The sequence below is a fragment of the Lemur catta genome, chromosome 3 (assembly GCF_020740605.2).
Source record: "Lemur catta isolate mLemCat1 chromosome 3, mLemCat1.pri, whole genome shotgun sequence".
Lineage (NCBI taxonomy): Eukaryota > Metazoa > Chordata > Mammalia > Primates > Lemuridae > Lemur > Lemur catta.
This window is the reverse complement of record NC_059130.1, coordinates 4431612-4449067: the sequence shown is the minus strand read 5'-3', so window position 1 is coordinate 4449067 and position 17456 is coordinate 4431612. Positions and strand designations below refer to the sequence as shown.

The 17456-nt window shown below is 35.1% G+C and overlaps 1 protein-coding gene across 6 annotated transcripts in view; it reads right to left on the bottom strand.

Annotated features, from left to right (window-relative positions):
- Positions 1-17456, bottom strand: part of DCAF6 (DDB1 and CUL4 associated factor 6) — a 125950-nt gene that overhangs the window by 65735 nt on the left and 42759 nt on the right. For all 6 annotated transcript variants that reach the window (XM_045546634.1, XM_045546636.1, XM_045546637.1 and 3 more), the window contains exons 7-10: positions 16634-16848; positions 7031-7124; positions 5613-5732; positions 4616-4876 (exon numbers count right to left, since the gene is read on the bottom strand). In XM_045546634.1, coding sequence (XP_045402590.1) covers positions 4616-4876; positions 5613-5732; positions 7031-7124; positions 16634-16848 — 690 coding nt within the window. The remainder of the gene's footprint in view (positions 1-4615; positions 4877-5612; positions 5733-7030; positions 7125-16633; positions 16849-17456) is intronic.

Here is a 17456-nt window from a genome sequence, read left to right as displayed (position 1 = left end):
AATACAAAGGGTAAAGCAAAAATAAAAAAATCTACCAACTGATTTAAAATTCCACTTGAGAGTATTTATCTTCCTAATTTAGCTATAAAACCCAAAGCCAACTGTGCAGCCCCCTCTAGATATACTATTCTTCAGGTCATGCATTTTGTTTATTCACCTCACTACAACTTCAATTTATTTTTTTCCTACCCATATTTTTGTTTGTCCTGATTCACTCATTTATATATATGTAACCACATGATATTTAAAAAGTATTTTTGGTAGAAGGTAAAAAAATTAACTACCTAGTCTTAGGTGGTCTAGACAGCCAAGGGCAAACAATGGATCCAAAATGATAAATGACTTAATATCTAATCTCAGATCTCTCCTAGGTGTTACCAAATTTGGGGACTCTACTGGAAACATCCAGAGTTAATGAAGTGGGGCTCAATCTATAATCTAAAGCCTAAAACATAGGTAAATACACCGTACCTAGCCTATACCAGTTTAAAGATAACTAATTGTCTCATGATACTTTTAATTGTATCTTTAGAGAGTGAGTATTATTAGGAAAAAAAGATGCTTAGTCATAAAAGAAGTCATAAGCAAATCAAACATGAAAAAAACTATAAATTTACATGAGTGCTTTTCAGGAAATAAACAGGGTTATATAAAAGAGAATACAATTTTAGGAAGAGGAAAAAGGAAGAGGACTCTACCAAGGGTGGTTATGAAAGACTTCTCTTGAGTGGCATCTGAGCTGAGACCCAGAGAAAAAGAGGTTTGGCCATGTGATAAGCCAGGGGAAGAGTTTCCCGGGTACAGAGAAGAGTAAGAACAAAGTCTTGGACTCAAAATAAAGAAAGAGAAGAAAGAAAGAAGAGAATATGTCACATTAAAGGAACCGAAAAGAAACCAGTATATCTAGAGCATAATGCTCATCAGGGACTGTGGAAGTAGCATGAGATGAGGCTAGAAAGGTAGGGAAGGGCCAGGCCATGTAGGTTCTTAGAGGTCCACAATAAGGAGTTTGATTTTTTTTTTCCTTTTGTACTTATAAATGCAATTAGAAGCCTCTGAAGGGTTTTAAAGAACAAAGTTATATAATCTGCTTTAACATTTTAAAATACTCATTCTGGCTGCTGCATGGATATTAAATTATAAGGAAAGAAGAGTAGATGCAAGAAGACCAATTAGGAGATAAAAAATGATAGTGAGATGAAAAGAAATAGGATATAGTTTAGCTACAGGACCAACAGAACTTGCTGACGAATTAGGCATGGGACTGGAGGGAAAGGGAGGAATCAACTGATGGTTATTAGAATAAGCAAATGGGCAGGTGGTGTTATAATTTACTAAGCCATAAAAGGACTAAGAGATGGAACCAATTAGGGGACAAGAAGGGTAGGAGGTTGAATTCAGTTTGAACATACAAATTTAAAACGTACACGATAACAAAAAAATATATACAGTGTCAAACAGCAGTTAAACATAGGGGTCTGGAACATAGGGCATAAGATTAGATTGTCGATATACATTTCGGAGTCATCAATTTAGAGGAAATGTTAAAAGCTATGGGGAACCGACACAGACCACCCAGGGAGAGAGTGTGTGCAGAGAAGACAGCCAGAATTAAGGGCTTCAGCTATAATATCCAGAAGTAGACAGAACAGGAAACACTAACAACAGTTACTGAAAACCAGCCAGAATTGATAATAACAGTAAATAGGCAAATGTGTTATCACAGATGCCAAGAAAATAAAGTGTTAAAGAGAAGAGTAATAGACTATATTAAATGCAACTGGGTCAAAAAATCTTGTAAAATATTAACCGAATTATCCTCTAAATTTGGTGGAGGTCACTGATGACTACGATAACAAGTTTCAGGAGAAAAGGGGTTGAAAGGCAGATTGGGGTTGGTTAATAAATATATGGAAGATGGCAAGAAAATGGAAATAGGACATGTGAACAACTCTTTTCAGGATTCTGATTATAAAAGAAACAGGAATATGGCAGTAGTTGAAGAGGAATGTAGGATAATTAAAAGAGAATTCTTAAAGAAAGGAGATAATAAAAACATGTTTGAGGTCAAAAGAAACAACTCAGCAGAAAAGACAACGATGCAGGAACAGGAGCAAAGTCCTTGAGAAGCTGAAAAGGGATAGGAACTGCACTGGCTAGCTTTTGATAGGAGCAGATCCATTTCTTCCAAAATGTGTTTCTGCTTCTGTAAGAGACGATTAGTACAGATGTTGGAAAGCTTGGAGATTATATAGCAGAAAAATGAGTGCTCTTCTTTTCACTGTGAATGAGATGTTAGCAGCTGGGTGGGACAAGGGGGAAGTGGAGTGTTAAAAGTTTGAGAAACATGAAGGTGTAAAACAGACATTTTGCATAGTTGGAAAGCCACAGTGTCAAAAGAGACTGCTCTGGCATACAGTGTTGAGCAGCCATTGAAATTTGTGGGCATAACTTTCTTCACTTTTAGTGATTCAGTTGTAGACTAAGAGAAGGCAGACAATTAGCTTCAACCAGAGTTTTGCCTGGCTGCAAGTTTTCACATTCTTATTGTTCCTTTTCTCCATATCAGTAAAAATGACAGAGGAAATGTGAGAGATATGAAAGAAAGGCATAAACATTTACATGAAAAGGTATTTATAGCAAGGCAAGTATAGACAGAAGCATACTTTTTCATTTTCTCTATCTCTATGCAAGGCAATAATAAAAATCATGGCTCCAAGCTGACACTCCCATCTACTACATTCATCCAACGGATGGTTTCAATACTCACAAACCCATTTGGACTTAGGCTATGGTAAGTGCAAAAGAGATTGGGGAGAAAAATAAAAAAAAAAAAAAAAACACATTTGGACTCTGGAATAATGAAAGGGGTACTGTCAGAACAATTACAGACACAACCTTTAGATGTTACATGTAATACCAAATCGTTCCCCTCAATAGTGATACTGTTTTGGTAACATGGAAATATTCCAATGACCCATAGTACAGTCTCTCAATACTCTCCCAGTTAAAAATATTTAATTACTTTCTTATAGGCAAAAGAGCTAAGTAATGTTCAAACAATGATCACATGATCATCACAGAAAAATTTTTTCTATTTCAATGATTCAAATGACTATAATATATAATACATAAATATTGAAAGAAATTTAGCAGTTTGAAATATAATATTAAAATATTAAATATCTATAAAACAAATAAAGCTCCAAATACTTTACCCACAAATATGCTTAAGGAACAACTGGAATTAGATAAGATTCAGTGGAACTTGAACATAAGCCAGAGCATCTTCTTGCTAAGTTTTCCTGAAAACTTATAAATTGATCGAAGTATTAATATTTAAGAGTGTTTCCAAAAATGCTATCACTTTAAAAATTTTTGCTTCCACCAATTTTACCTGCTTTAAAAAACAACCTTTTAACTACTTCTGCCCCTGCTTCCCAAATCCTCCAAAATATTTTATTTTAACATAAATTGAAAAGCTGTGTCAATTAGTGTATGGAAAACCTGATTTTGTAACTCAGCTTTAGCACGTTATTATGGCTAAAATGTACACAGTGTTAACAGTTATGTAATTGACTCTAGCTTTTATTCCCATAGAAACTCAAAATGAATTACTAAAAATGGGATATACTGATAAAAGAGTGCTTAAATTAAAACATCCCATATTTGGTGTTCTGGCATCAGTTTCCAGAGAAGCAAGAATAAAATGACAGCTTGGCAGCTAAGCTGTTAGGAATTTTTTATAGGTTTTAGCTTAGGCCTGCCAGCTGTACCTCTAGTTGATAATATTTTTGGTTCTGTATCAAGTAAAATGCTTTGTTAGAAGAACCCAAAGAAAAATATGAATACATACCTTATTGGTTATTATAATTACATTATACAGTTAAAAATGCCAAGCAAATTATAGACATGTATGCTGAAAATTACTATTATGAATTCTAGTACATTCCATAGTTGGGGGAAAAAGTTGAACATGAGGGTTTTAATACTGTGAAGAAAATAGTATTTTAATAGATTTAGGAGTTGACTTCTTTCACTAACATCAAGTACCAAGAAGATAAAGATTTGGTAAAACAATTCTTTTTCATGTAAATATTAGAGACATTAATTCCTTTGGTAAATTGTATATGTTGTTGACAAGAGACCATATCAAATCTACCATATAGAATGGATTAAAGGCATTGCATGATTTGGGGAAAAATAATCAAGAATATAAATAAAATGGAACTAATAATAATGAGCGGTATTTTCACTATCACTTTAATATAGACATACAATCAAATAAATCTAGAAAAATATTTTGGTCTATAATGATCTGTAAAATAATCTTTAAGTCAGGGGCATTAAACTATGTCAAAACACTATCTGTTGGCATCTGTATTTTCAAAAGAACTATTTAATGTAAACTGAAGATTCCAGCTATTTGTTAAAATTCATGCAAGTTAGGCATACTTGAATTTTGTGTTTAAGTTACATGTTATGTGTCATTTTAATTATTTATTCCAGCAAGAAGATGATGTGATTTAGTATCTTCAAAATAACCTATAAAGAAGTTTTCATTATTCGAAATCATCAGAGGAACCATAGCCTTCTTAAAGAGTAGCATCCTCACCAGACTGATGACGTGTATGGTGTCCAGATGCCTCAACAGACTGCCTTTGTTCACTGTCTGGAGAAGACAGCAAAGAAGTAGAATGAGGGCTTTCTGTGGAAGATGATGTCGAATGAGCTTGAGCCGACATTGTAGAGGATGTAGAAGGTTGAAGAAATTGTTCAGCTGGAGCATCTACTTCCATTGCAGTCTCACCCACTTCCAAATCAGGACTTGATGGGACAGTAGGAAGAGTTGAAACATCTGACTGACTCGCTCCACCTTCAAAACATACATGTTAATATAAATTCAAATTTTAAATATTTTCCAAAACCAACTGCTCTAAAGAGATATACTCAGGAAACATACATACAACACTTGTGTGCATGCACACACAAATATGTAACTTCAGGATAACAATAACACCCACTGGTGGTTTGGTCCATTTGAACAAATAAGCTAATCAAGAGTGGTAAAAATTTATCGACAACATATTCTTGTTAAAACAACCAATCTTTCCAATTATATAAAAATTTTAATCTATAGAATTTTATATATTTCCATTCACAGTACATTTAAAAGGGTCTTAAAATGAGGACTCAGGCTCTTCTACTTTTTTTTGAGAAAAGCAAAAGGTAAGGGATAGGGACCTTGGGGTGGGGAACCTGCGGCCTCGGGGCCACATGTGGCCTTTCTGGATCCTTGAATGTGGCCTTTTGACTGAATCCAAATTTAACAAATCCCTTTATTAAAAGGATTTGTTCTGTGAAGTTTGGATTCAGTCAAGGGGCTGCAGAGAGGACCACATGTGGCCTTGAGGCCGCACGTTCCCCTCCTCCCGGCCCAGAGGACAAATTATATCCAATACTTTTTGTTCTCTACGGCTTCACGTAACACAATTAGGAACCTTGTGATTACTGCAGATGTAAACCATGGTATAGTTTAGATAATACAAATAAAAATGATTTCAATAGTTTTGGCCAGTTTTATGATGACTTTAATTAATATGAAAAATTACCTCTGGGTCGAGATCTTCCTCTTCCTCTATTGCTTTGCGCAACTTCACTTGCTTCTTCAAACCATCTTGATAACATATCAGACATTCTCTGCATCAATGACACATTGGGACTTTGCTCTCCTATTACAATACAGGTCTTATCAGTGAGTTTAATAATAAATCAGGATCTTTCACTAATGCAAAAACAGATTTGATGGGCTTTAAAATGAAAACAACTTTAAAAAAATCAAATTGCCTAAATAAATTACATAAATTTATTAAAGCCATCATCACATTTTATAGTAATGTCTATATGAGTGACTTTCCATCTTATTGTATGGTAAAGTTCCTTGAGAACATGGCACAAATCTCCTTTATCTTTGCCTATTCTTAGATAACTCCACACCTTCTACTCCTACCCCAACCTTTATCTTTTCTTCCAAGAATGTCCAGCCAGGAAGGACTCGTGAATCCTACATTGAATAGATTAAAAGAAAGTTTTCCTCTCTCACTAAAGCATTATCATCAAGTACAGGCACAAAACAGCCTTTTGTTTTTGCATGAATTTTCCTTAAACTGAATTTATTTTTCATCATCATTTACTGTAAGCAAATTCCAGATATCTGAAATCAACTGGAACCAGAAAGTATTTTGTCTCTTCTCTCACTCCTCTTCCTCTTTAAATAAATGAGTTTTTCTTAAGGGAGTTTTCAAATTAAAAGTATGGAGTCAAATTAAAATTGTGACAACTCTATTCCACAATCATATAATTTAAAGTGAAAATTATTTGTTCCTACATTTTTTCTGAAATCAGAACTTATTTTACACTTTATTGCCTTTATATTTAAATATATACTGTAAAATAATACCAAGGATAATACTTGTATATTGGGGAATACGCTTTTGATGATAAAAGAGGTTTCAGAAGCCAAAAGAATTTGGCTACCGACTCATTTACTAAAATACAGCCATATTAATTCTATTTTAAAGTGTGCTACCTTAAAGCTCCCAAGGTAGTTTCTTATGTGTGTCAAAAGCACTTGATAGAAAGAAAAAAAAAATTTATGTGTTATTATAAACCTCTGTTAGAAATTAAGAGTTTTCACTTTTCTTTATATAAAATAGGCAAAAATTAAAAAGTTTGATAACAACTAATTTTGGGGGGGGTTAATGGGGCATTCTTATACTTTCAGTGGGAATGTAAATTAGTGCATCTTTTTAAGGGAGTAATTTGATAAAAATTAAAATGTAGTTATCCAGTGACTCAGCCATTTCACTTCTAAGAATTTATCCTAAAATGTATTTTAACAAATTATCAAGATATGTGTACAAGGATGCTCATTATAGCATCATTTATTATAGTGAAGGAACTGGAACCATGCTAAAATATTAATTTTTAAATGACATATACCAAAAAAAGCTGACCAAAGTATAGTTACCATCTCGTTCTCGTTCACTCTCAGGTCTTGCTCTGGGTCCAGTATCTGACCAATCACCACGAAGTCTCAAACGCTTAACTGGAGGCTGTCGTAACTAAAAGATAAGGATAGGTAAATTCTACGTAAGTCTAAAACTCATGTGCTCTTGACTCCTAAAGCATACTTTAAATCTAATAGATTATTTCCACCTTCCTACTTTATTTATTGAGTATGCAAGTGAGATGCTAGAACAAAATATGAGCGACACGGATATAAGCTACATCAGTCTGTTGCAACATTCACTATGATGATAAATATCCACTGATATTAACAGCCTGTACTTAATATCTTCAACCTAAAGACTCTGACTGCAAATCTGAAATCTTATATGTGATTTCTTACACTTACATGTGATTTCTAATCCTACCTGTATCACTTTCCAGCTGACAACAGGATGTTTAATTACCTTGAGCCTTAATTTTCTATTGTGAAGACAAATATCACCTAGGTAAAGTACCTACACACTTAACAATGGGACTTATTATTTTTACATATTATTGACAATTTACTCTCCAGTCCCCCCAGCATCTATTCCAACCCTTTATCACCTGTCTCAAGTTTCTATTCCATCTTACTGCCTTCATTCTTGGCTAATAACTTTTCCTCCTACTTCAGAGAAAATAAAGTCCTATAGAAATGACATTAATTTCTTCAGCTGAATTCTACAAATTTTTCTATATCTACAATTTTCTAATTCCTTCCAACCATTCTCAAGGGATGTATCATTTATTCTGTTTAAACCTAATCTCTCCATCTATATTTTTTATTTCAGTCCTTCAACCTCTCAAGCACCTTCCTTCAACAATTATTCTCTCTTTTCTACACTTACACCCATCTTCTCTCTCCTGGTTCTTTCTCACAACATGCTAAAGATTCTTATCATGTTTAATAAACAAAATAATATCTCACTTTTATAAAAATCTCAATTTTATATTTCTATGCAGCAACAGTCCTTTCTCTTGCTTTTACTTTATTCTCAAGCTTCTTGAGAAAAGTCTATATTCATACTCTTTACCACTCCTCCCTCAATACCATGTAGTCAATCTTTCCATTGATTTCCCATCTTCCCACTGATTGCATTCTCGCCAAGGCTACCAGTGAATGATCAATTGCCAAGTTCACTCATCAGTTATAAAAATGGTCAATAATATGATCAATAATCAAATTGCCAAGTCAAATGATACCTTTCAAAGCTTATTTGACATGTTTATGGCATCTGACACTCTTGACTACATTAAATTTTTACATTTTTACCTTTTATATTAAAATATAATTCACATACCATAATATTCAACTTTTTAAAGTACATGATTCAGTGGTGTATATTCACAAAGCTGTGCAACAACCATCACGATCTAATTCCAGGGCATTTTTATCACACCAAAAAGAAACCCCATACCCATCAGCAGTCACTTCCCACTAATCCCTCCACTCAGCTCCTGGCAACCACCAATCTACTTTCTGTCTTTATGGATATGCCCACTCTAGCACACTGACTGCCACACTAGAAAAAAAATTTTTTTTCCCTTGAGGCCACAGTGTTTATTATGAAAATAGAATAAAAACTTTGAAAACAAAATGATTCTAATTTAATGAAAAATTTGTTATCTTTTACTGTTTTCTGTGCGTGAGTTATATGCGACTTAAAAAATAGTTCACACGGCTCACGGTAAAGAGACGTGTGAGTTACATATGTTTCATGATGCCCTGGGCACAAAACCAGTGTGAGTTAAATACAACTCACATGGTAGTTAATATGCTAGACATTTCATATAAACGGAATCATACAATATGTGGTCTTTTGTGTCTGGCATTTAGCATATTTTCAAGGTTTATTCATATCGTAGCATTTATCAGTATTTCACTTCTTTTTATGCCCAAATAATATTCCATTTTATGGATATATCACGTTTTGTTTATCCATGCATCAGTTGTATATTGAGTTGTTTCCACTTATTAGCTATTATGAAAAATGCTGCTATTGAGCACGTATAAGTTTTTGTAGAAACATGTTTCAATTCTTTTGAGTATACAAGCATACTTCGTTTTATTGCACTTTGCTTTATTGAGCTTCACAGATACAATGTTTGTTTTACAAATTGGAGGTTTTTGGCAACCCTGCCTCGAGCAGTCTATTGGTTCTATTTTTCCAACATCATGTGTTCATTTCATGTCTCTGCATCACATTTTGGCAATTCTCACAATATTCCAAACTTTTTCATTATTACTACATCTGTTTTCTTTATGATACATACACTGATTTTCATCCATAGTTCCTGGCTTATAACTCCCATAACCCTTGTTACAACAAGCAGAAGTGCTCTCTCTGATCTTCTCCTGACTTCCTTTCACCTGCCCAAGGCAAGACTCTAATCTGATTGTGCGTTATAAGATCCTCATTCCAGAGAGGGTCCAGCCCCATACCCTGAAGGAAGGAATGCTACATGGAAAGGCCAAGAGGAATCCGAAACAGACAGGCCTTACTGAGTTTAGATCATACCCTTTTTGTCCAATCACATTTCAACACAGTTGTCCATCCTTCAATCATGTCTATCCAATGAAGTCTCCACTGAAACCCCAAGAATTTGGGGAACTTCTGGATAGCTGAACACATGGAGGTTCCTAGACAGCAGCGTGCCCAAGGAGGGCATGGAAGCTCTGGGTCACTTCCCCCACATCTTGCTCTATGCATCTCTTAACTGTACCCTTCATAATATCCTTTATAATAAACCAGTAAATGTGTTTCCCTGAGTTATGTGAGCTGCTCTAGCTAATTAATCAAATCCAAAGAGGAGTTACAGAACCCCAAATTGAAGTTGGTGAGTTAGAAGTTCTGGAGGCCTAGACTTGCAACTTGGTGTCTAAGGGAGGAAGGAGGGAGTCTTGAGAGACTGAGACCTCAACGTGTAGGATCTGATGCCATGTTCACACAGACAGTGTCAGGGCTGAATTGGAGAACACTCACAGATGTCTACTATAGAACTGATTAATCGCTGAGTTGGGGGGAGACCCCCTCGACCATATTTGGTCACAGAAGTTTTCCGTGTTGATGGTTGTTGAGTGAGAGAACAGAAAAAATTCTGTTAGTGTTTTTTTTCTTCTCACAGTTATAGTGATCTATGATCAGTGATCTTTGATATTACTACTGTACGTGTTTTGGGACTCTTAAGAACTGCACTCATGTAAGAATGTGAACGTAATAGATAAATGTGCGTGTTCTTACTGCTTCACCAATCAGCTGTTCCCACTCCCTGGTCCCTCTCCCTCTTCGTGGGCCTCCCCATTCCTTGAGACACAACAATATTGAAATTAGGCCAATTAATAATACTACAGTAGCCTCTGAGTGTTGAAGTGAATGGAAGAGTTGTACATCTCTCATGTTAAATCAAAAGCTATAAATGATTAAGCTCAATGAGGAAGACATGTCAAAACCCATGACAGGATGAAAGCTAGGCCTCTTGTACCAGTTAGCCAAGTTGGGAATGCAAGGGAAAAGTTCTTGAAGGAAATGTAAAGTGCTACTCCAGTGAACACCTGAATGACAAAAAGCAAAAATAGTTTTATGGCTGATATGGAGAAAGTTTTAATGGTCTGCATAGAAGAGCAAACCAGCTATGATATTTCCTTAAGCCAAAGCCTAATCTAGAGCAAAGCCCTAACTCTCTTCAATTCTATGAAGGCTGAGAAAGGTTAGGAAGCTGTAGAACAAAAGTTTGAAACCTGCAGAAGTTAGTTCACAAAGCTTAAGGAAAGAAGCAGCCTCCACAATATAAAAATGCAAGGTGAAGCAGAAAATGGTGATGTAGAAGCTACAGCAAATTATCCAGAAGATCTAAGATAATAGATGAAGTTGGTTATACTGAACAACATATTTTCAATGTAGATGAAAACAGCCTTCTATTGGATGAAGATGCCATCTAGGATTTTATAGCTAGAGAGGAGAAGTCAATGCCTGGCTTCAAAGCTTCAAAGGACAGGCTGACTCTCCTGTTCGGGGCTAATGCAGCTGGTGACTTCAAGTGGGAACCAATGTTCATTTATCATTCTGAAAATCCTAGGGCCTTTAAGAATTATGTTAAATCTTCTCTGCTTATGCTCTGTAGATGGAATAACAAAGACTGGATGACAGCACATCTGCTTACAGCATGGTTTGCTGAATACCTTAAGCCTTCTATTAAGACCTACTGCTCAGGAAAAAAAAGATTCCTTTCAAAATATTATTGCCCATTGACAATGCAGGTCATCCAACAGCTCTGATGGAGATATACATGAAGATAAATGTTGTTTTCATGTCTGCTAATACAAGCTTGCTAACACAACATCCATTCTGCAACTCATGGATCAAGGAAGGAGTAATTTCGATTTTTAAGTCTTATTATTTAAGAAATATGTTTTGCAAGGCTATAGCTGCCACACATGGTGATTTCTCTGATTGATCTGGTTAAAGTACATTGAACACCTTCTGGAAAGGATTCATCATTCTAGATGCCATTAAGAACATTTATTTTTTATTATTTATTTATTTATTGAGACAGAGTCTCACTGTGTTGCCCGGGCTAGAGTGCCATGGCGTCAGCCTAGCTCACAGCAACCTCAAACTCCTGGGCTCAAGCGATCCTACTGCCTCAGCCTCCCGAGTAGCTGGGTCTACAGGCATGTGCCACCATGCCCGGCTGATTTTTTCTATATATAGTTTTAGTTCTCCAGCTAATTTCTTTCTATTTTTTTGGTAGAGACAGGGTCTCGCTCTTGCTCAGGCTGGTCTTGAACTCCTGACCTCAAACAATCCGCCCGCCTCAGCTTCCCAGAGTGCTAGGATTACAGGCGTGAGCCACCACGCCCAGCCAAGAACATTTTTGATTCATGGGAAGAGGTAAAAATATTAACATTAACAGGCATTTATAAAAAGTTGATTCCAACCCTCATGGATGACTTTGAGGGGTTCCAGGACTTCAGTGGAGGAAGTCACTCCAGATGTGGTAGAGATAGCAAGAGAACTAGATTTAATAGTAGAGCCTCAACATGTGACTGAATTTCTGCAATCTCATGATAAAACTTTAAGAGATGAGGAGCTGCTTCTTAGGAATGAGCAAAAGAAGTGGTTTCTTAAGATGGAATCTACCCCTGGTGAAGATGCTATGAACATTACTGAAATAACAACAAAGGATTTAGAATATTATATAAGCTTAGTTGATAAAGCAGCAACAAGGTTTGAGAGACTAACTTCAATTTTGAAAAAAGTTCCTGTGGGTAAAATGCCATCAAACAGCATTGCATGCTACAAAGAAATCTTTCCTGAAAGGAAGAGTTACTCAATGCCATAAACTGCAACCTTGTCTTATTTTAAGAAGTTGCTACAGCTGCTACAACCTTCAGCGACCACCACTCTGACCAGTCAGCAGACATCAACATCAATCAGGACCCTCCACCAGCAAAAAGACTGCAACTTGCTGAAGGCTCAGATGATTGTTAGTACTTTTTAGTAACAAAGTATTTTTAAATTAAGGTCTGTACATTGTTTTTTTCAGACATAATGCTATGGCACACTTAATAGACTACAGTATAGTGTAAATATAACTTTTATACAAACTAGCCAACCAAAAATTCTGTGCAACTTGCTTTATTACAATATTCACTTTATTGTGGTGGTTTAGAACCAAACCTGCAATATCTCCAAGGTATGCCTGTGTATCTAGGAGTAGAACTGCTGGGTCATATGATAACTCTGTTTAATTTTTGAGTAACTGCCAAACTGTTTTCCAAAGCAGTTGCAACATTTTATATTTCCACCAGCAGTATATGAGGGTTCCAATGTCTCCACATCCTCCCAACACTTGTATTGTCTGCCTTTCTCATTTGGCCATCCACTATTTTTATTTAGTGGGTGTGAAGCAGTGCCTCACTGTGGTTTTGATTTGCATTTCCCTGTGGACTAGTGATGTTGAGTTATCTCCTTTTGTGCTTATTGGCCACTCTTATCTCTTCTCTGAAGAAGTCTCTTCAAAAACCTCTACCTTAATATAATTTGGGTATTTGTCTTTTTGAGTTGTAAGTGTTCTTTACATATTTTGGATACCACACTCCAACCAGATATATGATCTGGAAACATTTTCTCCCATTCTGTGGGCCACTCTTTTCATCTTTATTTTTCTAAAATAACATTTACTGATTTTTTTTCCCCTCACAATTAAGCAGGTTTTGGTAAAGACTTGGCCACAGCTTAGTTCTAAATATTCTGATTTCTCCTGAAAACCATACCAAGCAACAAAGAGAATGGGGAAAAAAAAAATCTCTACATCCCCAGATTCCATATTATGTTTAAGTATGGCTAAACAACTGAGAATAGCAAAATCTACACAGGAAGACACAGATGTGGGACAGGGAACAGCCAGAACAGAAAAGGCCTGGTGTGTGGCAGCTGTCCAAAACCTTAAACACATAATCACTCCCAGAAAGAGAGGGCCTCACCCTTTACATGAACTATATTTAGAACAATATAATAGAACCCTGCTTCATGGTTATAAGAGAGAGAAATTTTTATATTATATAGGTAAAGAACTGGTGTTATGACCTCAGCAATTATTTCTATAATAAGATATTCAAATTAGAAACAAATTTGACTTTTTGAGTATGTAAAATAACCCAGTCAAGAATACTGAAAATGGTACAGCATTCACTCAGTCACCAAATTTTTTTTTGAGCACCTTTTATGTGTCAGGTACTATTCTAGGTATTAGAAAAGAATGATAGACAAAACAGCAAAAAAAAAAAAAAAAAAATCCCCAATGTCACAGAATTTATAGTCTAGTGGAGGAAATAATACCTGAAATAAAAAAGTAGAATATATATAAAAAGTGATGTGTTGTGGAGAAAAATAAAGTTGAAGAGGAGTAAGTAGCACCAGAGAGTTAAGGTTGTGATTTTAAATAGGGTGGTAAGGAGGGTCTGACCTGGATGGTTATAGTGCAAAGACCTGAAATACATAAGGAAAGAGGAAATCCAGATATCTGAAGAAGAGTATTTCAGGCAGAGTAAATGCACAAGCCCTAGGGTAGGAAGCATGCTTAGTCCGTCTGAGTTAGTAAGTAAGTAGATGTGGCCAGAGCAAAGGAGCGGGCAGAAGTAGTAATGGGGAACAGGTAATACAAGGTCTGGAAGCTACTGTAAGGACCTCAGCTTTGCTTTGGGTGATATGGGGAGCCACCTGGAGTATTCATGAGAAGAAGGGCATGACTGGACTTAGGAAGACTGATTAGAAAGCTACCATACTTATATGGGCGAAAGATAACGATGCCTCTGATCAGGGCAGTAATGTAGTGAGAGTGGTCAGTAGTAGTCAGATCTGGAACATATTTTTAGGGACAAATTATGGGGACCAGGAGAAAATGAGAGAATGGATCCAATAGTGAGGTGGGGCAAGTGGGAAATTATCAAAAATATTTTGGAGGAAAAAGAGAGGAAAGAGTAAAAAGAAAAAAATGAATACAAAAATAAAGAAAAATGAGAGAATGGATAATGGATCCAATAGTGGGGTGGGGCAAGTGGGAAACTGTCAAAAATATTTTGGAGGAAAAAGAAAACAAAAGAATAAAAAGAAAACAAAAGTAAAGAAAAATGAGATAATGGATTCAACTAATGCATCCAATGGTGGGATGGAGCAAGTGGGAAATTGTCAAAAATATTTTGGAGGAAAAAGAAAAGAAAGAATTAAAAGAAAAAAGGAATTTAAAAAAAAGGAAAATGAGAAGTACAAAAAAATTGAGTAAGACAAAAGAATATACCAAAGAAAGATGGGGAAAACACGAAAGAGAAATTATTAGAGGATATGAGAAGATAAAAAGAGGCCCACACAAATTCAGAAAACACAAAAATATTATGGAAACATAAGAAAAAAACCATATAATAAACTTTTATTCATGCTTTAAAGTCCTGCTTAAACTTTAATGTTCCCAATCAAAATCAATTATTCCCTACTTTTTTCTACTTATATAGATCAGAGTCCTTGTATATAATTGTATTAAGTTTCACACATTTATTTATTTGTATCTCTACTTCCATTAAATTGTAAATTCCTTGAGTGAGGGGCAAAGTCTTTGTCTGGTCATCCTTGATGTGCCAAAATTTAGTGTAAGACTTGGTATATGGTAGGCACCCAATAAATATTTGTTGAGATGCATTTGTCTGAACACTATCGTCAAGGTTTTAGTATAAAACACCAAAGAAAAATGTTGGAATTAAGAGGGAGACAAATTATTAATTTCTTCTATGTATACCTCTGAATAGTTTGTTACAATAAGCATGATTTATTTTCATAATTTTAATCCATTTTGAGAATTATTTTTCTTAATTTAGTTAATTCAACAACGAATACCATGAAAAACACTTCCAGAAAAAACCCACAGTGTTCATGACTCAGCATCGTTCACTCTGATTATATAAATATCTTTTGGCAAAGTATTCTATAGTATCAAAACCAGTTGGCCCACTTAAAATGTCCACAGACTTCCAACTCTTTCATTATGTAACAGGCACAAAGTTTGACTGTAACTTAACTTACCCATATGAAATTACACAGCAACAACAAAATGACAGAGCAGATTTCATGTTTCCTACCAGAACAATAAACTCATGGTTTTCATTAGCCATCATACCCTTCTTCCTTGCCAATTTCCCAATTCACTTGAACACACTGCCACATTTAAAATCACAAAACATATTTATAAAGTAATCCTGATTTTTTAATAATTTTATATAGCCCTCTAAACCTGAAATTATGAGGACTGAGTTTGGTTTTGCATATCACAGGAATTACAAAATCACTGTTGTTCTTTAGTAACCTTTAAAATGTATTCATTAATAGGCATTAAACCAATACCAAAAAGTCACTGATATTAAAAATCAACGGTTAATTTCAAAAGACATTTACAAGCCAAAGTGTAGAGTGAATACACACAGGACATTATAAAATAAAAAAGCCAAAGTGAAATACATGTTGGGGAACGAAGGTTAACGGGTTAAAAGCAAACATTTTTCTATGGCTATGTACTGTCAAGGATATATTATTTCTAAATCATTAATTATTTTATAGTCACTTTAGTGACAGTAATTCAGTTCATTCACCTACTTTTTAATATATATATGCCAACTTTAACTTGTCTTTTTCCCATTAATTCATATGTATTTTGTAAAATGTACCTAGAGATATTATATGTCACTAGTTCATGGACATAAACATTTAGTCTCTTGGAACTTCGTCTCAGATTTTCTATTATTTTGTCTTTTCTGCAAGTGTTAGAATTGTTGATCTTTCTTGCTGCTGCTATGTATCTACAAAGTTAGAGAAACATTTTGCTATTAAATATTTTCTCTTTAAAAATAGTTCACAATACTTTTTCTAGAGCCTTATTCTTAATTATTTATTAGCCTCTATTCTTTCAAGTACGTCTCATGTTTTTTGTTCCCCAAACTGTAAATGCCTTTGAAAATTAATGCTATTTTTTTTGCCTTAGGCCCCAGGAGTCACTGAATTAATGTTTTCTGAACTGAATAAAGAGGTAAACCTACCTCTTCTCTTCTCTCTTCTGCAGAAGGAGTTTTAAGTTCTCGTGCTGTATCATCTTTTGGGTCAAAAAGATATATGTAATCTGAAGAGTAACTAACAAGAATCTCTTGACCATCTTCACTATAACACAGAGATGTCACCCTGCAGGACTTATTATTAAGATGAGAAGGGATAAAACGGGCAACCATTCCAGTAGTTCCTCGGCCTGCATAATTCCCTAAATAAGAAACAGAAAGTTATTTTAAATTAATAATATTTTAAAAAAAACATTTCTAAAACTCTTAATCTGAATTATGAGAGACGTGACTTAATGTAACAGTATAAATCCAAGCTATCACATTCTATTTCTAGAAGAAGTTCTTTCTTTGACAGTGAGATTTTATGACAAAACAAAAATACAGTATAGGTCAGGCACAGTGGGTCATGCCTGTAATCCCAGCACTCTGGGAGGCCAAAGTTGGAGGATCACTTGAGGTCAGGAGTTCGAGATCAGCCTGAGCAAGAGTAAGACCACCGTCTCTACTAAAAATAGAAAAAAAATTAGTGGGGCAAATAAAAATAGAAAAAATTAGCCAGGCATGGTAGTGCATGCCTGTAGTCCCAGATACTCAGGAGGCTGAGGCAAGAGGATGGCTTGAGTCCAGGAGTTTGAGGTTGCTGTGAGCTAGGCTGATGCCATGGCACTCTAGCCTGGGCAACACAGTGAGACTCTGTCTCAAACAAAAAAAACCAAACAAACAAAAAATACAGTATAAAGACAACATATCTACAAAAAAATTCATGATTGCCTATAATTCCAGATTATATAAATGTTTTGTTAAAATA